Source organism: Eumetopias jubatus, unplaced genomic scaffold (genome assembly GCF_037043125.1).
Source record: "Eumetopias jubatus isolate StellerSeaLion01/CBP00866 unplaced genomic scaffold, mEumJub1_p1.0 scaffold_15, whole genome shotgun sequence".
NCBI classification, from domain to species: Eukaryota; Metazoa; Chordata; class Mammalia; order Carnivora; family Otariidae; genus Eumetopias; species Eumetopias jubatus.
Window position 1 is genome coordinate 71,185,858 of NW_028274821.1, and position 23,700 is coordinate 71,209,557.

Below are 23,700 nucleotides of genomic sequence, written 5' to 3' on the forward strand. Positions count from 1 at the left end.
TAAGTTCTGCTGACTGCTGGTCCAGTTTACAAGTCCAAACATGTTGAACGGAAACTCTAGGTGAATTCACTCTAGGGGTCATCTCCCACTTTCTGATTTAAAAAAGAAATGTCATCTTTAAAAAGTTTCTACTCCAAATCTCCACCATCTCCAAAAATGTTTATTTTCAAAATGCCTTAAATTTTTATTAAGATGATTTGTCTATTATAATACATATTTAATCATACTCAGCGGATAACAACACATGAATTGTTTAATTTATAAAATACAGTGAGAGAAGAGTCCAAATTCTAACCGCTAATAATGCCTCTTTTTTTTTATCATTAATATAGTTTTACATCTTCAGGAACACTCACAGTTCCATTCCTAACCTTTCCAAACAGCAATAAAAAATATTTTCTCAGAACTGCTCACTGACTGAGAAGAAATTTCCTCTTAGTATGGACCATTTTCTTATCATTATAATCTTTCCCATTCTCCCCATCAGCTGTGTAAATATCCAAATGCATTTATGGAAATTTGAAACTTCTTCTGCCTAAAAGGTTGATTGTGAACTAGGGCCATCCAGTAAAGTTCTCTTTAGTAATGCTCCAAGTAACTCTCCTGAGCTGTAGCTGGAAGAATAAAGGTTGTTTAGAAGCTGTATGCCTAGCTCTTTCTCTACCTTGTTATGTGTTATCTGACCAAGTAGCCAAGGCCACATGGTATGTGGGTCACCAAAAAAGGCAGCTTTCCTCGACCTCAAATCCCATTCAGTAAGGTGGCACTGATCATTTTCATCAAGCCAACTCAGAGATGTTTTGAAGCTCAAATAAGAAAACACATTTGAAAGTGCTTAGAAAAATTTTTAAGTACTTTCCAAAAGTATGGGATCAATATTAAACAATCCTCTTTGATTAGAAAAGCAGCTTGCTCTTTCTTCCAAAAACTGAAATCATAGGAGTCTTTTTTTAAATAAGAAAAGCTAAAATTATACTGCATATTCTTAAAAAATATATTTATACTAAAGACTTTCTGATCCATTTAATATGTTGGCTTTGCAGCTGTGTTTAAGGGGTTCCCATCAATAAGTAGAAGGTCAGGGCAACAATGAGAAGCAAACAAAATGGGGAGGAGAAGGTCTGATAGGCAGCTGATGGCATAAAAATGTCTTCATACTTGTAAATACTGACAACACGCTCTGAAGTCGGTGGTGAGTCTATGTCGTGTCGGGTGATAGAGCCTTTAAGAAAGAAAGAAAAAGGAAGGGGGCAGTAAAAAAAAAAAAAAAGATTTAAAATGATATATGCAAACAACAGAAAGATTAGACAAGTCTTTAGCATTGACTACATAAGCAGGAATTATAAAGATCTGGAATCAGATATTAGAGCTATCATCAGAATTCTCTGTAATGGTACATACATAGAAATAGAAAGAACATAGAAATTACCTAAATTTACCCCAGAAGACGGGTTCTCATGAATCCACACACCCACTACCAGAACAATACTATTGATCTTTCCATTTCACCCCACTCTGTTGCTTTCTAGTATTGTATGAATGCCTACTTTCAAGGTCTCTAATGAGTTCTCTCTTACTAATACCATAAGGAGAACTGTATGTTGATTTCAAACAGTAAGAGCTACTCTTTTTTCCCCTCAGATATATCTTTTATATATGGGTCATCAGCCACTCCTGACCACGCCATACTTGCTTCTAGATGGAGGTCTCTGTCACCGTCTGTGGTCTATGAAGTGGTGGCTGGCCAAATCAGGCCAGAGAGTGTGTGGGTGTGCTGGGTGTGTGTCTGTACGGTTGAGAAGCAGAGTGAGGTAGCAGGAGGATTAAGATACCAAACAAATGTTGGACTAGAGCCATTTTTTTTTAACTTGGTTAGATGTGTAAAGAGGGAAAGGCTGTGTACATGGGATGCTTAAAAAGCTGAAATTTGGGGCGCCTGGGTGGCTCAGTTGGTTGGGAGACTGCCTTCGGCTCAGGTCATGATCCTGGAGTCCCTGGATCGAGTCCCGCATCGGGCTCCCTGCCCCGCAGGGTCTGCTTCTCCCTCTGACCCTCCCCCATCTCTCAAATAAATAAATAAATAAAATCTTAAAAAAAAAAAAAGCTGAAATCTATTCACCGTGCCTGGCCTTCTGAATAAGCCACATGGAACCTGGGTTAGGGAGACCACAGGTGTGTGAGTTCAGTGCAAAGGTCTCCTTGGAAACAGGGCTCAGAGTGAGTGTTTTTTAAAGTCCTGTCTGCTAGGGAAGCCCTGCCAAATCGGACACGTTAATTCCCTGCTCCAGCCTCTGTGCTGGCTCCTGTTAGTGCAAATCTAACTCCTCAGGTCGGCAGAGATTTTTCTTTCAACAGATGCACTCCCCTCTCCCATCTAACCTAACCTCCCTCATTGGTCATGTACATGGGCTCCTAGGCTTAACCATGCAGCAACACTGCCCTTGACGGAAACCCAATCCCATATCCCCTTTGAGCCTTAGCTTAAAGTGTAGCCCCTTTGAGAGACTTTAAGAGAACGGATAGGATTTGATCAATAGAGAGGGATTTAATCAATAAAGGGTGCACAAGCCTGTATATGGGGTAGGACTATGCCTGTTCTGTTTGAGGACAGTAAGAACACCCAGAGTCTTGGAGGGCTAAGCAGGCAAAGAGGGATCAGACTTGAGGAGGGCCTGGACTGTTAGGCTATTATTCCATTTATGTCAGATGATGACTTTCCCAAGTACAGCACTTTCCAATTTGTAAAGGAACTTCAAATACTTGTTTTCATTGAATGCTTCCAGTGATCCTTTGAAGTTGGTATTCTCATCATCCCCATTTTAGACACAAAGAAATGGGAGTTCAGAATTTAGAGGAAGGCCAGGTATAGATATCAATGGGAAAAACCCACACTCAAATCTAAAGTTTTGGGCTCCAAACCCCATCATTTTAAATAGGTCCATTTCTCCAGGCTGAGATATATGTACTGAAAGTACTCAAAGACATAACTGCAGATCCGCTGCTGGGATCCTGGGAAATAAGCAAATGGGAAAGGTGTCACAGATCTGGAGGCATCCAAATGTTTTCCCAATTAGAAAAAAGCCAAAAAAAAAAAGGGGGCGCCTGGGTGGCTCAGTCAGTTAAGCGTCTGCCTTTGGCTCAGGTCATGATCTCAGAGTCCCTGGATCGAAATCCACATTGGGCTCCCTGCTCATTGGGGAGCCTGCTTTTCCCTTTCCCTCTGACCCTCCCCCCTGCTCATGCTCTTGCTCGCTCACGCACGCTCTCTCTCTCTCAGAATGAAAAAAAAAAAAGAAAGAAAGAAACGGCAAAGAAGGTATAAAATCTCCAGACCAATCAATGGAAACATTTTGAAGAAGATAAAAAAAACAAACCTAGATCACATTAGGCAACTGAAAGTTGATGAGCACACAGTAAAGAAAGACACAACTGTTAATAACAGAGCCAGAATGAGTTCTCCTACAAGCACCATGAAGAACTCACTTCCGTTCTTAGGCCGTTAGGCTTGATCAGCCAGGAGGACTGCTGAAGACACCATGTAACTTGACTGTGGCAGCCTCCAAAAGGTCTCATGATATCCTTGGGTCTTTGTGGGGGATCTGCTGAAAAGCCTTGCCACCCAAAGCGAGGTCATCAATGAACCGGCATCCACTGGGAAGCTGGTTAGAAATGCAGAATCTCAGGTCCCACCCCAGACCTACTGAAACTGCATTTTAATGGTATAGCCAGGCAATTCCTGTATACATTTAAATGTGAGGAGCAATGGGCTAAATTATAGGATAATTTGATGGATTTGTGACTACCAGAATAGTCATAAAGTGAACACTACTGGGATGCTTGGTGTCAGTCTCTACAGAAGTCTCCAGATGTCCTTTCCTGTTCAATATTTTTTATATTTAGGGCATAAGAGCTAAGAGCACTCACTGACTTTGGAGTCAGTCAGACCTAGGACTGAATTTTAGTTCTTCCATTAATTAGTTGTATAGCCTTGAGCAAGTTCCTTAATCTCTCTAAAACGAGGATGATAGTATCTATACCACTGTGGTGAGGATGTGGTGAGGAGTAAATGAGAATGTTGTGAGATTTAGCACATACCTCCACATATAGCAGACCCATGATCTGTTCCATTAAGCGCAGAGCTCATCATATACTACCTCGTACTGTGCCAACTATGTACGCATATTACTTGTCCATTTGTATGTCCATGTGTATAATAAGTCCATTACAACTTCCTAAAGGCAGGATCCCATCTCCTTTTTCTTTTACACTATCCAAAGGGCTTATTGCTCTCTTGACCAATAAATAATGAACACAAGCAAAGCAGTGTCTGGAGTTTAATCCAGATGCCAAAATGTAAGCTTACCCTGAATGGCTGGACCCCAGGCAAACAGATAATACCAACTCAAATGCAGATCGACAATTGTTTCATCTCTGGGAACGTTCACGGGGCGTTTAAATCTGCAGGTGACCCGATTGTTCTCAAAGACTCCTTCTTCATCTCTGGCAGGATTTCTCTGGATCTCCTTTGCCCACTGGCCTACATTATAAAAGTGCTGTATGCGGACCCTCCCATTGTCATCGTGGACACAGGCCATGACGTCATCACCACCCTGCCATGAAAAACAATGAAGGAAAGAGTCAAAGGTGTGTCTTTTACAAACGTCTCTGCTAGAAAGAAATTTCACTCAGATATATCCATTTCATTATCTCTGCAAATTTGAAATCCCACCCTCCAAAATTATTTTTATTAAAAAAGCTTTAACCAAGTGAGGAAATTAGCATCGCAAGAGTGGACATCAAGTGCCTCCTGACATGATGTTCAAAGAATACATCACCAGCTATTTAGTATTCCTTCTGAAAACGCAAACCGAACCTAATCATGAAGAAACAATCAAACCCAAACTGAGAGTCATTCTACAAAAAATTATTATAAAAAGTATTTAAAAAATACTTGTATTCTTCAAAAGGGCCAATGTCAGTCATGAAAGACCACACCACACACACACACACACACACACACGGCGAAGAAATGAATTCAAAATAAAGAAGACTAAGGATTCATGACAACTAATAGTGTTTCGAGACAGAATCCTAAGTCATAAAATAAGAATTTCTATGAAGGGTAGTATCGGGACAATGGGCAACACTGGAAAATGGGCACTATGTTTGATCATAGTATCATGCTAATGTTAAACTTCCCAACTTTAACAAATAGGTTGAATCTCCAAAGTTTCCAGAAAATGATGAAAATAGCAGCAGCAACAGCAGGGGAAAGAGCTAAAGCATGTGTGGCAAAATGTCATCACTTGTTAAAAAAAAAAGTTCTGGAAGTAGACAGTGGTGATGGTTAGCCTGTGAATGTGATTAACACCGCTGACGTGTACATTTTTAAATGGTTAAAATGGTAGATTTTACGTCATGTACATTTTACCACAATAAAAAGAAAGTTGTTCAGTGAATCTGGGTGAAGAATATGTATTGCACTATCCTTGCAGATTGTACATTTTACATTTAATTTTTTTTTAGGATTTTATTTATTTCTTTTTTTTTTTAAAGATTTTATTTATTTATTTGAGAGAGAGAGAATGAGATAGAGAGCATGAGAGGGGGGAGGGTCAAAGGGAGAAGCAGACTCCCCGCCGAGCAGGGAGCCCGATGTGGGACTCGATCCCGGGACTCCAGGATCATGACCTGAGCCGAAGGCAGTCGCTTAACCAACTGAGCCACCCAGGCGTCCAGGATTTTATTTCTTGAGAGAGAGAGCGTGAGAGAGAGAGAGAGCATGAGCAAGGGGGAGCGGCAGAGGGAGAGGGAGAAGCAGACTCTCCGGCAGAGCAGGGAGCCCGACACGGGGCTCGATCCCAGGACCCTGGGATCATGACCTGAGCCGAAGGCAGATGCTTAACCGAGCCACCAGGTGCCCCCTGTACATTTAAGTAAAAACAGGTCCAAAAAATGGGGCACCTGGCTGACTTAGTCAGTGGAGCATGAGACTCTTGATCTCAGGGTTGCAGTTTCAAGCCCCACTCTGGATGTAGAGGTTACTTAAAAATAAAATCTTAAAAAAAAAAAACAACAAACCCAGGTCCCCAAAGTTAAAGGTGTTCATCAACCGTAACAAATGTACCACTCTGTGGGGGATGCTGATAATGGGGTAGGTTATGCATGTGTGCGGGCAGGGAGTATATGGAAATTACCTGAACCCTGTACTCAATTTTGTTGTGAACCTAAAACTGCTCTAAAAACGAAGTCTTATTTAAAAAAAAACCAATAACGTACCGTTTCAAAAAAAAAAATTTAAGGCTATTAAAAAGGGGTTCCATTTTGCTTTTCCTTTACATCAAATTTTGAAAAAATTTTCAGCTATGCTTCTCCTTGGAACAATAGAAGAAAAGAGACTTTTCCGTTAAAGGCCTTCAGAAAGCAAAATGTCAAACACAGGGGCACCCAGGTGGCACAGTCGGTTAAGTGTCTGACTCATGGTTTTAGCTCAGGTCATGATCTCAGGGTCCTGGGATCGAGCCCTGCGTCAGTCTTCGTGCTCGGCAGGGAGTCTGCTGGAGGATTCTCTCTCTCCCTCACCCCTCCCCTGCTCATGCTCTCTAAAATAAATAGATAGATCTTTAAAAAAAATGTCAAACAAAATTTGAATGCCCTTACTCAACCTCCGTCCTCTGAGCGCCCTAATCTTTTTTTTTTTTTAAGATTTTATTTATTTATTTAACAGAGAGAGACAGCGTGAGAGAGGGAACACAAGCAGGGGGAGTGGGAGAGGGAGAAGCAGGCCTCCCTGCAGAGCAAGGAGCCCGATGCGGGGCTCGATCCCAGGACCCTGGGATCATGACCCGAGCCGAAGGCAGACGCTTAACGACTGAGCCACCCAGGCGCCGCTGAGCGCCCTAATCTTAACAGCTGCACCCTGAGAGCAAATTTATTCTAGGACAGGAAATGGTCAATCGCATTGCAAGCCAGCTTCTGGGATGGCACACACCTGTTTCTCTCACTGACCCTAAAGTAGGAGACGAGACATGCAGATTCATATCCATGCAGTCTTACCAGTTAGGCCCATTGTCTTATTGCCTGGACTGGCTTTGGTAGAAGCTCATCCTTCTGGTGCCCTTTCCAAGAACAAAGCCCCCAGGGTTCTGACTGCTTAGCCTGATCCCCCAGTCTCTACTTAACACCCACCGACAACCTCTCTCCAATCCACTAGCAAATGCTGTCAGTGCTACCTTCAAAGCATATCCCAAATAGTGAGTACTTCTCAGCACTCCCACCACGGTAAGCCTATCTGAGCTGGCCTCCACTCACTGCAGGAGCCTCAAGACAGCTCAGGTGAAAAGAAGAAGAAGGCAGAGCAGCAGCCTGTGCAAAGGTACAGGGGCCCAAGAAAGTCTGGCTGTCTGGGAAGCACCCTGGCACAGTGAGGTGGCAAATGATGGTATCACAGAGGGAAGAGGGAAGAAGACAGCAGAGCCACAGAGAGAAGCAGAGGTAAGCGACGGACCGCTGCCTGGGATCTGCATGCCCTGCCTGGTCCTGCTCCTCGTCTCTGGTCTTTCTGAGGTCCAGCAGCGTTCTTGCCCACGCGTACTGTGCAAGACTGAGCTGTTGGACTTGATTCTTCATTCCCCAGTAGTACTATTACATATCTGCCCCTTCACAGGGCCTCTTGGGCCTGTGTAGTAGGGAGTGAACTTCCCTATCCCTTCATTCCAGGCCTGGCTGTGTGACTTACTTTGGGCAATGAAATGTTAGCAGATGGGACGAGAGCAGAGGTTTGAAATAGGCTTGGAGGGCTCTTGCCCTTCTGTCTCTGCCATGAAAACCAGATGCCTTGGTAGCTGCTGGTTCCAGAATGATTAGAGAAAACCCAAATCCAACTCATGGGCTGGAGCCAAGCCCAGCTGAACCCTAGCCAACTCACACACACGTGAACAAGAAATAAATGCTAATAAGCCATGTGGTTTGGAGGCTTTTCTTGCAGCATCACTGTCATAATAACTAATAAATGCAGGTACCACGAGATACCTCATATTCCCATAACCAGCCCTTCTTTTTCTGTTTAAGCTAGCTTGAATTTTTTTTCACTTGCAATCAGAGAGCCATAACTAATATAATTGTTATACTGCTTTTATCAATTTGTTTCCCTTGCTTTGAAAAAGAAAATCAATTGCTAGAAATTCACACATTTAATAGCGGCATGGTGGCTTGGAAAAACCATGCCCATTTTCCAAAATCTAAAGTAGCACAGCAAACTAAAGAAAAAAAAAAACATCTTTTATCATGATTTGCATCTTACCATTTTCTTGTCTGAAGAGAATCCAACTGCTACCCAGCCATCTGTGTCAGCACTCAGCTCAAATTCCACATCGGCCCCGATCATCCGGTAGCTAAGGAAGTAGTCACACGTCTCCGCATTACAGCCTGGCTTGCCGTATCTACAGGGTAGATCAAAACACAGCACTGCTGCTTCATCTTCTTACTCACAACACATTAAGAAGGCAACAGTGTATCAGGCAGAGTGAACCAAGATTACCAAGCAAATGAGATCTTTGCTACCAGGGATCTGAAAACCACAGTTTCACTTGGGAGAGATATTGGGAAAGATCTGCTCCTTTTTATCTACATACAGCCTGAGGACCAGAGATGGGAAGGGGCTTGCTTGCATAGTGAGTCAGTAGCTGCTGGAGGACTTGAACCTGGGCCTGCACTCCTGGCCAGTGTTCTCAACATTATATTAGAGCTTCTCAGATAGTCGTTATTATACTGAGTTATTTCTGAATCCCTTTCAGAGGAAGAAATTCTCAGAGTTAATGAACTGTCTTTGTGAATTAAATATATACCAGTTCTTCTTTACTTAGAAATTTTCATACAACTAAATTAACAAAAACTTACAAATTAAATATAAATTAAACTACAAACCCAGGAACATTTAAATTCTCAGCATTCATGTGATGGATGGTGTAATCTTACTGAAGGTAGATTTTGCTTACCTGCACAGGGTATATCTGACTATACTGTGCAGGGCCTCTTGGATGAGCACTTTCTTACTACTAAACACAATTTCACTTTCTTCCACTCTTATCTGTTTGAATGGTTGCAAAACCCTCATACGTACATCAAATGAATACCTCATCTGGTATTCACTGAGCATGAATGCATCATTTATTTATAAAATCTGCCTTGGCTCTATCAGGCTATCACACAATTACAAATCAGGACGCCATAGTACCGAGCAGCATAAACTGGTTATCCAGATAATCCGATTATGCATACATTCATCATTTTAAGGGGCATGACTGAAATGGAAACACAAATTTAAATTTTCTTCCAGGGGGCTTGTGGATCCTTTAAGAATCGGGAAGCCCTAGTGAGAGGGACATTGTTTTATGCCATTTACAGAAAACTGTAGCAATGGGTGGGACAAGGGAAGCTCAGGTGGAAGTATCTGAAGGAACAGGGCACAAAGCTGCCAAGCACTGACTGAAGAGGGAGGCAAGGAACATGCCAGGCAGGGACCCTGAATGGCTGGGAAGAGATGTGAGCTCAGGACAGTGTAGAACTGGGTAAAAACGCTGAATGAGTGTAAGGAAAGCTAAAGGAGGAACGAATAGGCCAGAAAACAAGTCCCGTGAAGCCAGCAGCTACTGAAATTCTCTCCCTTCTCAAAAATGTCCCCCAGTCACCAGACTTAACATTGCTGGCCATCTTCCTCAATAATAGTATTATGTGGATTCTTAAAAATTCCTAAGAGGGGCGCCTGGTTAAGTCCACATAGGGCTCTCTGCTCAGTGGGGAGCCTGCTTCTCCCTCTGCCCCTGCCCCCTGCTTGTGCGCTCTCATTCTCTCTCTCTCTCTCAAATAAATAAAATCTTTTTTCAAAATTCCTTAGAAATACGCTTGTAATCCACAGAAAACTCAAAACCCCTTTACTCGATTTTTTTTCTCCTTAGGCCTTGAGCACTGAACAAAAGAAAAAAACATTCAGAACTTTCAGAGCAGTAACCATCACAACTTTACTCAAGGACAATTTATTTTAGGAAATAACAGTTTCAAAGAGGAGGAGAATTTTCCAACAAAGCGGAGCTGTCTGGCTGGGAGGCTCACCATCTTTACTAGTGTTTGCTAGCTCCAGCCCATCATGTCTTATAGAGCACGACTAGTAATCACGTGGGGACTTCCTAAACCTGAGATAACAAGCTTACTACAATCATCAGTGTTCATGACTAGTTAGTATCATCCAGATACCCCAAAGTCATGACTCTTTATTTGAAAGGGAATTGGGTCTTAGACACGTCAATCACAGTCTGTCCCGCTCACAGCCCAGCCAGTAAGACACAGCCCATGTCACCTGATTCTTTTTCATACAGCCAACTGGTCAGGAGTAGACACATGGGCCAATGGCAGTATGGTCATAAATGAAAAACCAGAGAAGGATGTTCCAGTGCCAAGGAGCATTTGAGAGCTTATGGCCTCTAAGACTGAAAACTGGGGTAGCCATTGGAAACAGGCTGAAGCTATGAGGGGGTGCAGGCCCCTGATTAGAATGAGCTATACGTGACTGAAATACTACATTGAGAAGTAAATCAATGCCTTAGCCTTAAAGTTATCCAACTCGCAGATCTACCAACCTAAAGCATCCCTTAGTTTTTCCACAGTCATCCACTTTGATTTTGGCAAATGGATCCACAGGAGGAGCAGTAGGGAAAGGGTAACCTAGACAGTGAGAATAAACAATGGTTAGAAAATCCAGCAACAGCTTTTTTCCAAGGAGAAATTTTTCTTTCTAATATGCTATTTTCTACCACATGTTGTCTAGAAATGTTTCGGGCCTCAGAAAAGGGCTTTGTGTAAGCCTAATCACCCTCTTCATGAGGGGAGGGTGTAGGGCACACATCTTTGAGCCAGTCTTACATGTGAACTGAGAATTATGTGGCCTTTCCATCCTTTTACCGGCAGGGAACCTGAGGCAGAGAGGTGGCATAATTTCACACAACCACGGGCTCACCACCATCCCTGAGAGTGTGAACATCACGATTTTCATACAATACCCATGCTTTGGGAGGAAAAAAAAATCAACAATGAAATATTTGTATATCTGATATTTTCCATGTATACCTATACACAATAACAGGATTTTCCCCTTTCTCTGAACTTCCATTTGTCATTAAGCTGTACAGGACATTTCCCTAGCTCACTAAATTCTTTAAACACAATCGTTTCTAACGGTTGTGTTAGTTAGCTGAGTATCTTTCTTGTAAGATCACTTCACATCCTAATGCATTCAACCACACACTGAAGGGTACGCCTGCACTGTGCTTCCAGTGTGTGACAGCAAAGATTTTTCTCCTCGGCTGTTAACTCCATGCACACGGGAACCACGTGGGGGCCATCTTGGGTTCTCTGTCCAGCGTTGTGCTTGGCACCGGACGCTGACTACATGACTGTCAAATGAATAAATAAAATCACCCACAGATATTAGGCAATGTAAATAAATGTAAACTTGAGGCTTTGTTTACTTTGTTCCATTATGATGTTAGGAAAGATGTTGGGGTCTGGAGCCAATGGCCAAGAAAGAATTCTTGAGACGTCTTTGGTGCAAAAAGGTGGTTTTATGAAAGCATGGGGACAGGACCTATGGGCAGAAGGAGCTGCACTGGGGTCGTGAGGAGTGGCCCGTTACGTCCTTTCAAGTTGGGAGGCGGTTAGGGAAAGCACAAGCCTCCCAGGTATTTTGGAAACAAGGTTTCCAGGACCTTGAGGGGGCCAGCTATTGTTAGGAAAAGGTCATTTATTACCGTTTAGTAAAAACTCAGTCATGAGACCCTTCAGACGTATTATCAGTGGGTCATATGCTTGGGTGATGATTGCCAACATGTATCTTGGTGGGTAGAGATAAAGGAAGTTTCCAAAGGAACTTGTAAATGTCAAAGTAGACATACAGGATCCTGGGGCTCAGGCCCTTAGCAAAGTACTAACATCGAGGCAGCTGAGTTCCTAGAGGAATGTCACTCTGCCTATTTCAAGGACTTGTCAATGGGCTATAAGTAGTAAGGAAATTTAATTTTTCTTTTGCCTTTGTTTCTCACGTCATATCAGATTATACTTTAAAAAAAGCCACAAGGCTACACTTTCCTGGCACACATCTGTATACTTTGGACAGTTCATTTCTACTACCCTAGATCTTGATCACCTGCTAAAATACAGCCCTAGCTGCTTTTTACCATCTTTAAGTAATTGGGCCAAGTGTATTACTTTTTCTACTTTTATGCTTATTTTATGCTGAGTCCTCAGTCTACTTTGGTACTCTAGACTGAGTCTGGCCTTGGATGAGTTTTTTTTCTCTTAACATGTACTGAGCAACTGCTTAATGGTACAAACTATGTTAAGCATCTTCATATATGTTCTTATTCTTACTAAAATGCTGAGGCTATTTTTTTCTCAGGACATTTATCCAGGAATGCAATGACTACTTATGTTTTAAAAATTCTATAGGTAACCGGGGCACCTGGGTGCTCAGACAGTTGAGCGTGACTCTTGGTTTCAACTCAGGTCATGATCTGTGTCCCCGCCTTGGGCTCCGTGCTTAGCGGGGAGCTTGCTTGAGATTCTTTCTCTCCCTCTGCCCCTCCTGCTCACACAGTCTCTCTCTCTCAAATATTTTTTTGAAAAAATTCTATAGATGGGGCGCCTGCCTTCGGCTCAGGTCATGATCCCAGGGTCCTGGGATCGAGCCCCGCATCGGGCTTCCTGCTCGGCGGGAAGCCTGCTTCTCCCTCCCCCACTCTCCCTGCTTGCGTTTCCTCTCTCCCTGTCTCTCTCTCTGTCAAATAAATAAATAAAATCTTAAAAAAAAAAAAAGAAAAAATTCTATGGGTAACTGAAAAAGACAGTCTCTCATAGTGTTGCGTCTCGATTTCCCCATCTTCTTCTGTTATCCTTACCACTTCCTAGCATCTAGAATAATACTTTGGCATATAGCAGATTTCCATCTCAATAAATGCCAGTTATCATTACTGTGGGATTACTATTAAATTTTGTAAACTGGACTGAGAACTGATAACCGTTGGGTAAGATCATCTATAGAAGAATGGTTTCTAAGCTCTAATTACGAGCAAGCTTTGGAATGAAACTCATTTATTAATGTACCAAACTACCTTATTAGCATTGGCAAATGGCTTTTCAAGGCTTTTTTAGCAGTAATTTCCTCTTCTCTTTTATGCTTCTAAAACTTGGAATGAGAACTTGTTTTGCCAAATGCATTTGGGCATATCTTATTCTCTTGTTTTGTAAGATGTTGTATAATAAAGAATTTGACTGGTTTTTGTCCCTGGTCCCTGGGAGAGAGGCTCCGAATCCTTGGAACTTCCGAGCAGGGCTGCTTTGTTATTCATGAGCCCCTTGGGATCACACCTGAGTTTATGCTAAGAGATGAGTTGACTCAGGATGGGGGCTAGTCTCCAGAAAAACCAACCATGTGACTAGAGGTTTGGGGCTGTCAGGCCCACCTCCAGGGAGGGTTGGGAGGCTTGGGAGGCTGGGGACTACATTTAATGATGTAGCCAGTGATTAAATCAATAATACTTATGTAATGAGACCCCAGTAGAAACTCTGGACACAAGCTCAGTGCTGCTTCCTGGTTGGTGAACAAACTAATACTGGCGAGGGTGACAAGGCCTGATTCCATGAGGAGAGGGCATAGAAACTCTGCATTTGGGAGACCTCCAGACTTCACTCTATGTGTGTCATCACCAGCTGTTCCTGAATTGTATCCTTTACAGTGAGCGCAGTGCTTTCCTGAACTCTGTGAAACATTCAAATGAATTACAAAATCTGAGGTGGGCTGTAGATAGCCCCAGGATTTGTAGCCAGTTGATCTAAAGTGAGAGCAGTCTTGTTATAGACCACCCCCTTTAGCTTGTGGGGTCTGAGCTAACTCTGGGTTATTAGCACCACAAATTAATTTCACTATACTAGTTGGGTTTGGCAGAATAATATTAAGCACAGCAACATTACAACCTTTCCCTGAATTTAAATGACCTATTTGGCATAAATTTAGTTTGGCCCGCGTGCCAGTATTTAAGCTCCTGTCTCTGAGCTACAACCCCAGCCCTCTATAGGGCTGAGCACTCTGCAAACCACATTTCTCCTTTGCCAGTTGGCTGGGCTCTGCTGAAAGGAAACATTGGAGGGAGGCTACGAGGCAGGAGGAAGGAAAGACCATTCCTTCCTATTGGATTGCTGTCCCCTACACAATTCCTCGGTGATCCTGCTTCATCCTTCCAGTGGCAAACTGGTTCCAGCTTTTTATCTAAATTCCCCTAACCAGCCTTGTCATACCCTCAAAGGAACCAGCAGCAGCTGGGCAGAAAGCCCCATTCTCAGAGGATGGGCTGCAGTTTTGTGGGGGGTCTCTTGGCTGAGCTTCTAGATTCTCACAGCCTCAAGCCCTGCTGTGTCCTAACCCCTCCCAAGCACCCCAGTCCCAGGGGCAGTAGCTGCTTCCCTCCATTACTGTCTCTGTGCTTTTTGTTTCTCCTGTCTCCCAACATCTACTTAGATAGCTCTCTGGGCTGGTCATCCTGTTTAAAAAAAAAAAAAAAACTTAGAACTGGTTTCTTTCTTTCTGATCGGATCTTGATGTAAACAGACTGAATGGATTAATCCTTAAATACTGACACGGTGGATCTGCAGGATGGTATCAAGTGGTGGATAGCAGCCTTTCTCTTGGTAACCAGTCGTTCAACGGGATGTCTGACGCGCTCTGTACAGTTGCACTGGCACATTATCTTGATGGCAGAATTTTAATTTTTAAGTATGTAGGTGCACCAAATTAAACTGATGACATTTCCTGGTTTCTGGGACACTCGTATCAGTCTATGTAAAGCCCATCTTCTATTTTTCCCTAATCCGATCCTAAACCCACTTTCCTCCTGGTCTAGAGTATGTCCTGAGTATCCTTCTGCAAAGGCTGCAGGTTTTAACAAAATGAGCACTCGGACACATACACATCTTAGAAAAGCAATATTTTACTGTGATACACTGAAGGGGGGGTGGGGGTAAGTGTCACCTCTGTGCTAGCTCCTCAAAGGGCATGGAACTCCGCCTGCCCAGGGTGAGGTCTGCCTTACCGCAAAAATCCTTCCATGTTCCCAACAACACCATCCTGAAAGTCTTGCACGATTCCCTTATAAAATAATGACCAAAGTGCCTTTAGCAGAACCTGGATCTACCATGGAGGGTCCAGGCCCAATTTTTCACTAAGCCAACAGGGCCACCCTGCCATGCTGCCCACAGCTGCACTGCCCTGGCCATCCCCTGGCCATGCACAAGGTCTGGAAGCATCTGAGCAGAGCAGACTAGCAAAGGCCCCACCCCGACTTACCAACCGCCACCCTTACGTTTATTTCTATCTGTGTGTGTGCTCTTGAAAACTAGACGGCTTGGGGCGCCTGGGTGGCTCAGTTGGTTAAGCGACTGCCTTCGGCTCAGGTCATGATCCTGGAGTCCCGGGATCGAGTCCCGCATCGGGCTCCCTGCTTGGCGGGGAGTCTGCTTCTCCCTCTGACCATCCCCCCTCTCATGTGCTCTCTCTCTCTCTCTCTCTCTCATTCTAATAAATAAATAAAATCTTTGGAAAAAAAAAAGAAAACTAGACGGCTTGTATGTGCTTTTAATCTGCCTAAACGACCCCGTGTGGTACATCTCGTTCTATTTATTTTCCTTTGGAAATTTATCCCTATCTGTAAACATGAGACCTGCTATTACTTCTGACTGAATAGCATTCTGTGATGTGCATATAACCACATTTTTTGAAGTAACCTCCCAATTGCCTTAATGTTTAAAGAGCCTTCAATGTTTGCTTCATCAAATAATGAGGAGATGAAGTGCCTTACATATGTTTCTTGCAGACATATCCAAGAGGTTTTTGTTTTGTTTCAGTAAACCCCAGAGAGCAATAGCTGGGTCGTATCTTTATTCCACAAAGCTCAGTGAGATTAGTATTCAGACTAACAGCACCAGTTTACAATTGCATCCACAGTGCATGAGGTTCCTATTCCCCACCCCCACTCTTGCCTGTACTTGATATCATCCGACATTCTCAGTATTTTAATTTGTATTTCGCCAAGTACTGGTGGGGTTAAACATCTCTTTGTATCTGTATTAGCCACTTGGGTTTCCTTTTCTATGATGTTTATATACATAATCTTGGCGCCTTTTTTTAGACTTGGTTTTCGGTCTTTCTCATGGGAATTTATGTGTATTCTTGATACTAACTCACTGTAGGTTTAAGATGCTGCATTTTTTCCCCCTTCTAGTCTGCCACCAATCTTACTTTTTTCCATAATATCCTTCCTTGGACCAAAATCTTTAAATGTGATGTAGTTAGGGAAATAATTTTTCTTCTTTCGGTTTGTGCTTTTAGAGCCTTGTCTCAGAGATTAATCTCCATTCTAATGACATGAAGATCTTTCCCTACACGTTTATTTATTAACTTTGTAGTACGGCCTTTCACGTTTGGACCTGACACATTTGGAATTTATTTTTTTTATACGATGTGAAGAAAACAGTTTTATTTTTCTCCCTACATTGACTCAATTTTTCTCAATGCCATTTACTTAAATAACTCATCTTTTCCCTAGTGATTTATGAAGACACCTCGATAATTTACTGGTTCTTAGAGGAACACAGGTCTATTTCTGGATTTTTCTGCTCTGTTCTCTGGTTTATTTGACTGTTCCTGAGCCAAGGCCACACTATAAGAATTACTAGGCTTTGTAACATATCTCAGTAATTCACAGAATTTGATTCTTCCATGCAAAGGATAGATACTAATTTGTCAAATTCTGTCCCCAAATGCTGTTGGGCTCTTGTATGGAACTGCGGTAAATGAATAGATGAATGGGGGCAGAGCTCACATCTTTATACCAAGTTACTCTTTCCAAGATCATTGTATATTTCCCATTTATTCCTTTTTTTATATGACACTTAACAGTTAAAATTTTTTCTCCACACAGGACCAGGGCATTTTTGTTAGGCAAAATTTGGAATATATACAGATTTTTGTTGCTATTTTAGATAATACCTTGTTTGGACATTTTCTAGCTTATTGCTGCTAAAAACAAAGAGAGATTTTGGTTTACAAATGCTGATCTTGCCTATGGCGACCTTATTGCATTCTCTTGATGATGGATCTGTTGATTCTTTCCGATTTTCTATGTAAATACTCACATCAAGGGAGCTAAAAAACATATTTGCACAAAGACTTGTACACAGGTGTTCATGGCAGCATTATTCATAATAGCCCAAAATGGGAAATAACCCAAATATCCATCAGTTGGTGAGTATCTGTGGTTTCCTTTCTTGTCTAATTCCCAGACACTCTCTGTTCCTCTTCTGCAATCCCTTGAGCCTGTTTTGCCATCCTCCACGGGGTGGTTAATGGCTTCTGGTGAGCTATTTATTGCTTCTAATTGACTGCTTGGCTCACAGCCCTCAGGTATTAATTTAGTACTTGATTCCTTGAAGTTTTAACCAGCAACAGTCTGTTCAAATCTGAGAACTACTACACCAGCCTCTTTCACTTTCCGAACGGCCTGAATCGTTGTTTCTGCTTATCAGAGTCAGAGAATGAAGTACGAAGTCGAGGGGCTTTAGAAAATGGAAAATATGGAAAGATCCACACACATGTGAATGGCCATCGTGCAAAGCTTTCTCCACGGCACTCCACCAGGAGGGAACCCGCAGTTCCCCACTAACTGCCTACCCCATTGGTTCCAAATCCCTTTCCTCAAGTCTGCCCACCAAAACACCTCATTGAGCCTGTCCCACTGTACTTCCAAGTACAGCAGATCAACAGGGACCCTCTATTCCAAAGAGCTGGACAACTTGCACCATCCCATCCATAAAGTTAATTAACAAATCTATGTAGTTCCCTGCTGCTTTCTAGCTGTGTGGTTTTAGCTATTTAAATTTTTCTGTGGGTCAGTTTTCTGAACTCAAAGTGGGGCTAATAGCAGCACCTAAGTCAGAGGTTTGCCGTAAGAATGAAAGTTAATATGGGTAAGGAACTGAGAACAGTACCTGGTGCACAGTAAGCACTTACTGAAAGTTAGCCGCAGTTAGTGTTATTATCAGACTACATTCATGGAGGATACAGAGATAAATCAGATGTAGGCTATTTACCTTTAAAGGACTTGCAGACTGGCAAGGTGATGAGTTAGGTATCCACATACAATACATGTACTTGTAGGAAAAACACAGGCAGATGAAGGAATCTGTGCCCTTTTCCCCAAGCTCTGTCCTTGTCTCCGATAGTCTTACTAGCTCTTTCCCGAGTAGGAAAAAACGTGGTTGGAACTTGATTAGAAATGGGCCACATTTTACGAGTGGTCAGATCACTGTGCCTTAAAGATAAGCAACTATGAATATGTTCCCTCTTTTCCTTCCAAGGCAGAGTATGTTTCTAGGGACAAGTCAGTTACCACCTTCCATATGGCTGGCTAGTAAGGCTTCAGGGCATGCAGATCTTCACGGCAGGGAAAAGAGAGCAGGAGGCTTTACTTGGGACGTAACACTAAGCCAAAAACACCCAATTCAGTTTTTTCAAAGAAACCTCAGAATAGAGTATTTGCCCGTAATCATGAAGAAATCTGTTTTACATTCTGTTGTTCTGAATATATAGATTCTGTGTTAAGAACCTCAAGAGGAAGAGGTATGAATGGTAAGATTCGAGCACCAGGACCCTATCCAAACTCTTGATCATAGAGAGCAAAAAGGGTCAATGGCAGGGTTAGATTGTATGCTGCAAGAGAATATCCTCCCTTAATGGCAGGGGATGGGGAAAAGGAGAAAATCAGGGAAGGCTCCCTGAAAGAGGTAACAGTAGTGTTAGGACTATAAAGATGAGTCGTATAGGCTAAGACAGGGGAAACCTTTAAGAATTCTGAAATCTAGCATAGTTTAGGGGCGCCTGGGTGGGTCAGTCAGTTAAGTGTCCAACTCTTGATTTTAACTCAGGTCATGATCTCAGGGTCATGAGATGGAGCCCTGCAATGAGCTCCTTGCTGGGCATGGAACCTGCTTAAGATTCTCTCTCTCTCCCTCTGCCTACCCCCCTGCCCCTGCACTCTCTCTCCAAAAAACAAAACAAAACAAAACCCTAGCATAGTTAAACCAAAACATAAATTTTTAAAAATGAACATGTTTAGGGGGCAATTAAAGATACCAAATTAGCCAGTTTTCAGCACTGGCTTTGGGAGTCTTGGGCTATCAAGACACTGGAGAAATGGTTTCTAGACAGGGTGGGTAATAGTCAGTGGGCTCTCTGGAAGTTTCAGTGAATTCTCCATCTCCATTAGTTTAATTTCCTTCTTTGGATTTACATACCATCAGGCCATCTTTTCATTGAAAACTCAGCTATTGGCTACTTTGAACCTGAGAAGGGGGTCCCCTGCAGAGAGGAAACACGTAGTCCAATCACTAGAAAAGACAGCCCCATTTGTACTGATAGAAAGAAAGAGTAGTTTTTAGGCTGCCTGGGTGGCTCAGTCAGTTAAGCATCTGCCTTCAGCTCAGGTCATGATCTCAGGGTTCTGGGATCGAGCCCCACGTCAGGCTCCCTGCTCAGCATAGAGTATGCTTCTCCCTCTGCACCTCCCCACCCCTCATGCTCTCATGCTGTCTCAAATAAATAAAATCTTAAAAAAAGAAGAAGAAGAAGTGGGGCGCCTGGGTGGCTCCATTGGTTCAGCATCGGCCTTCAGTTCAGGTCATGATCCCAGCGTCCTGGGATTGAGCCCTGCCTTGGGCTCCCTGCTCAGCAGGGAGCCTGCTTCTCTCTCTGCCTGCCACTCCTCCTGCTTGTGCTCACTCTCTCTGTCAAATAAATAAGAATAAAATCTTAAAAAAAATAAAAAAATAAAAGAAAGAGTAGTTTAAAGGCACTATTTCTACCTCTTCATTTGCCACTTCCTTCAAAATCAATCAGGGTCCCTCCTTTCTCCACTGAATTTATCCCAGGAAAATTCACCTCTCATTTCCCAAATCCATCAACTATTTCAAGCCTTCACGCTACTGGGACTCACCATGGCTTGGGACACGGCATCCTGACACCCTCTTTCCCTTTACTTTCTGGGTTAGAACATCCACCTGGGACGTTTCCTGGGTCTGCTTCTCCCACTCTGGCGGTACGCTTTAAGGCAATATCACTGATTATTTCTAAGGATCTTGAGAAAATCTCTATTCAGGATCCATAGGGCTAAAACCCAGGCCCAGGGTAATCTAGTAAAGGTGCTGCCCCGGAGAGGCTCAGCCCACAAACATCCCCACTAGCACCCACCAGCCAGGTGTAGGGTCTGCATTTGAAGATAGAGAAAGTGCTGGAGAGAAAAGAAGAAAGGACAGTGAAAGCCCCGGGTAAGCAAAGGGGAGGAGTAAGAGATGACTGTAAAAGGAAGCTGGGCCAAAGAGAAAATTCCAGACAAAGGAGTTGAAGTTTCATTCAGTGAGCAGGTTGGAACCATCATGGATTTCTGGTGGTTAGAGATGGAGCCTCCGGCTGCATGTGCAGACCAGGTGAGAGGGGCAAGCAGACAAACCAGGGATTTGTACACACATTGCATGTCCTGTTGCCCTGTGGGGTCACCTCACCTCAATGCCCTCCCTCTTCTGGCTCATCAAAGTCTTTCATACTCCCTAGCTCAACTCTATAAAGCCTCCCTGATGGCTTCAGCCCCCTGACGTCCATGTTCATAAAACCGTCTGGACTCTACAACTAACTTCTTCCTCTCTGTATATACAAACGGACATACAGCATCTGACCTTGTTCTCCTCCGTCTGTGAGGGACATGTGCCCAATGAGAATATGAGCTCTCGGGTGCCACGCGTGAGTCACCTGGCAGCGCGCCGGGCTGACGACGAACAGAATAAATATGTATTAGATCCTTTCAGAAACAGATGGGCTTTGAAATGTTTGTTCGTTTCCAGGGTGATAGATACTGCTTCGGCTTGTCTGTCCCCGTCCCCTCCCCCGTCCCTCCTCCTCCCTGGCCACATGGCTGCTCAACTAGAAGACTACATTTCCTAGCCTCTCTTGCAGCTAGGACATGTCACGTTCTTGCCAAAGGAATGTGAACAGCAGTGACCTGTGCGACCAGGCTAAAAGGTAATGGCTTGTCCTGAATTTCCTCTTCCTTTTCCTCAAGCTTGAACAAGGACATGCAAGCAACCCATCTTCTACCACACCGATGAGGACAAAGCTTTACTGGATGGTGGAACAAGATGGACTGACCTTGTGGAACAGAGCTGTCCCAACTGCCCAGACCAGTCAGGTTCATGTGAGAAAAAAAAATAAAGTACCTTATTTAAGCCACTATATGTAGGAGTCTCTGTTTCAGCGCTTGAACCTCTACCCAACTAATATATTTCCCCCAATCCATCCTTTCCATTCCAATACAATAATTGCAATTTTTTAACTGGGCATTTGCCTCTCAGCTAAAAGGCTAACTTTCCCAGCCTCCTTTGCATTTACATGTGGCCACACTGTGGCCAAGGAAGTATAATTGTTACATGGGACTTCTGAGTAATCTCCTTATAAAGTAGTTAGTGACCTTCCCACTTTCTCTTTCCCACTGTCTGGATAGTGAATGTAGTGGCTGGAGATCAAGCAGCCATTTTGGACCACGAAGTTACATGCTAAGAATTGTGAAGAAGCAGAAGACCAGGATCCAGGGTCTCTGATGAGCATGGAGCCTCCAATACCAGCCCAGACTCCCTACTTTTAGATTTCTTTACATGACAGAGAAACTTCTATCTTATTTAAGCTATTAATGTGTGCTTGTTGTATACAGCTAAACCGAATCCTTCATAACAAATATACCCAGCATCATATCAGTTGCAGGGACATTTCAACCCCAATTTAATTCTTGCATATTCCTCTTAGCATAAGAATAGGAAAAATCACTACTTTCCAAACTGCAGAAGCAGCCAGTTTCCATTCCTTCTACAACAGAATCAGCTTGGCTTTTGTGCTCACTAAAGCAACTCCACAGGGAGGTCTGTAGCTGAAAAACACCTAGTCTCTGGGCCCAGCAGTCCCCAACAATGGTGGCTCACGGTAGGGAACTCTTAACACGTGTGATAATAGAAAAGAACTGGGATGGAAGCGGGCACGGAAATATGCCCCAGCTCTGATGGCAGGCAATCAGCAAGAACAGAACGCTGAAAGGTTAGGGCACTAGTCACTGTAAATTTAGGTCAATACAGACAGGGAGAAAGTAAGAACATCACTTTAAATTGTGATTTCTGCTTCCCACCAGCTTCCCTGATCTCACACACCCCAGGCCAGATGGCGGCCTCCTCCCCTAGCACCTGCTACCCCAACCCCGGACAGGGAGAGTGGAGGCCAGACGCCAAGAACTGGGGAGCCTAGGCTCAGCCCCACCTGTCCGCAGCCTCCCAGGGCTCGGCTGACCACCTCCTTCTCCTGGCCTCAGTGGAAGGCGCCGACAGCTCTTCGGGTGCCTCCTGCGGGCCGGCGGGGGTCTGAGCAGTGCGCTCCCCAACCCAGTCTCGCGGTCCCAGAGCTACCTCCGTTGGCCTCCTTACCAAACCGCCCCTCCGGCCCTGCTCCCGCGGCCGCCTCGGTCCCCCGCCCCCACCCCGCGTCCCCCTCTCGCAGCCTCACCCTCCTCGGACAGGTAGCGCAGGTCGTAGAACTCCCCGGCGAACGTGCCGTAGGAAGAGTCGTGGCGCGGCACCGCCTCGTCGGCGCCCGCGTCCCCCCGCGCGCGGCCCCGGGGTCCCCGACCCCCGGGGCCCGCGCCGTCGTCTGCGGGGCTGGCGGCGCAGGTGCCGGGCCCGGCCAGCAGCAGCAAGAGCAGCGGCACCCAGGGCCCCGGGCGCTGCCGGGGCGGTCGTGCCATCGCTGCGCAAAGATCCCGCAGCCAGGCCGCTCGGGCCGCAGCGGGGCCGCCGCGGACGCCGGGCCGGGACTGCGCCGCCGCCGCCGCCGCCGTCAGCAGGCGCCCGCCCCCGCCCCCCGCCCGCAGCCCGAGCGGCCGCGCAGCCGCCGGTCCCCGCCGCCTCGCGCCTCGCTCTGCGCATCCTCCAGCCGGCGCGACGCCTACTTACCCTTCTTCTTAGCGTTCTTGTCTCTCTGCTCCGACTGTCTCCTAGCGGCTTCCCTTCCTTCGGCCGTTTTTCTAGCCTCCCAGTCCTCTGCCTCCCTCCACGAGTTTCCCCCCACACACAGATTTGGCCCTTCTGGCCCCTTGCTTCTGTGTCGTCCGCGGACCTGCAGCATGGCATCCCCAGAAAGCTCGCTGGCATCACCAATCCCAGGCCTCACTGAATCAGGATATGCATTTTACCAACATCCCCAGGAGACCTCAGTGCACATCCAAATTTAAGAAGTGCTCCCTGGAGGGTGTACCTGGGACACACCTTGCCAGAATTGCTGCCTCCCCCATTATTTTGTTCCAGCACTTTTTGTTTTATGTAAAGCTATACCCATTATTTCTTGGGGTCATCACAGTAGTAAGTTGAAATAGCAGGATCCCCACTCTCCAGAGAGGTAAACTGAGATGCTTAGAGCCAGAGTGGAAACTAGAACCCAGCTCTTGGGCTAGATTCAGTCCTTTCTCCCGGACTTCTGAACTGTGTCATCAGCAGAGACTACTGGTGCCCTTGCATAAC

General features: G+C 44.5%; 1 protein-coding gene across 1 annotated transcript; it reads right to left on the reverse strand.

Moving 5' to 3' along the window:
* Positions 1 to 1,049: 1,049 nt before the first annotated feature.
* On the reverse strand, positions 1,050 to 23,109 carry FRRS1L (ferric chelate reductase 1 like). Its single transcript, XM_088019009.1, has 5 exons — positions 22,691 to 23,109; positions 10,635 to 10,719; positions 8,303 to 8,441; positions 4,364 to 4,610; positions 1,050 to 1,222 (listed from the first exon to the last, which is right to left on the reverse strand). Exons 1-5 carry the CDS (start codon positions 22,926 to 22,928, stop codon positions 1,050 to 1,052), a joined length of 882 nt encoding a protein of 293 aa, XP_087875135.1. The 5' UTR covers positions 22,929 to 23,109.
* Positions 23,110 to 23,700: the final 591 nt, after the last annotated feature.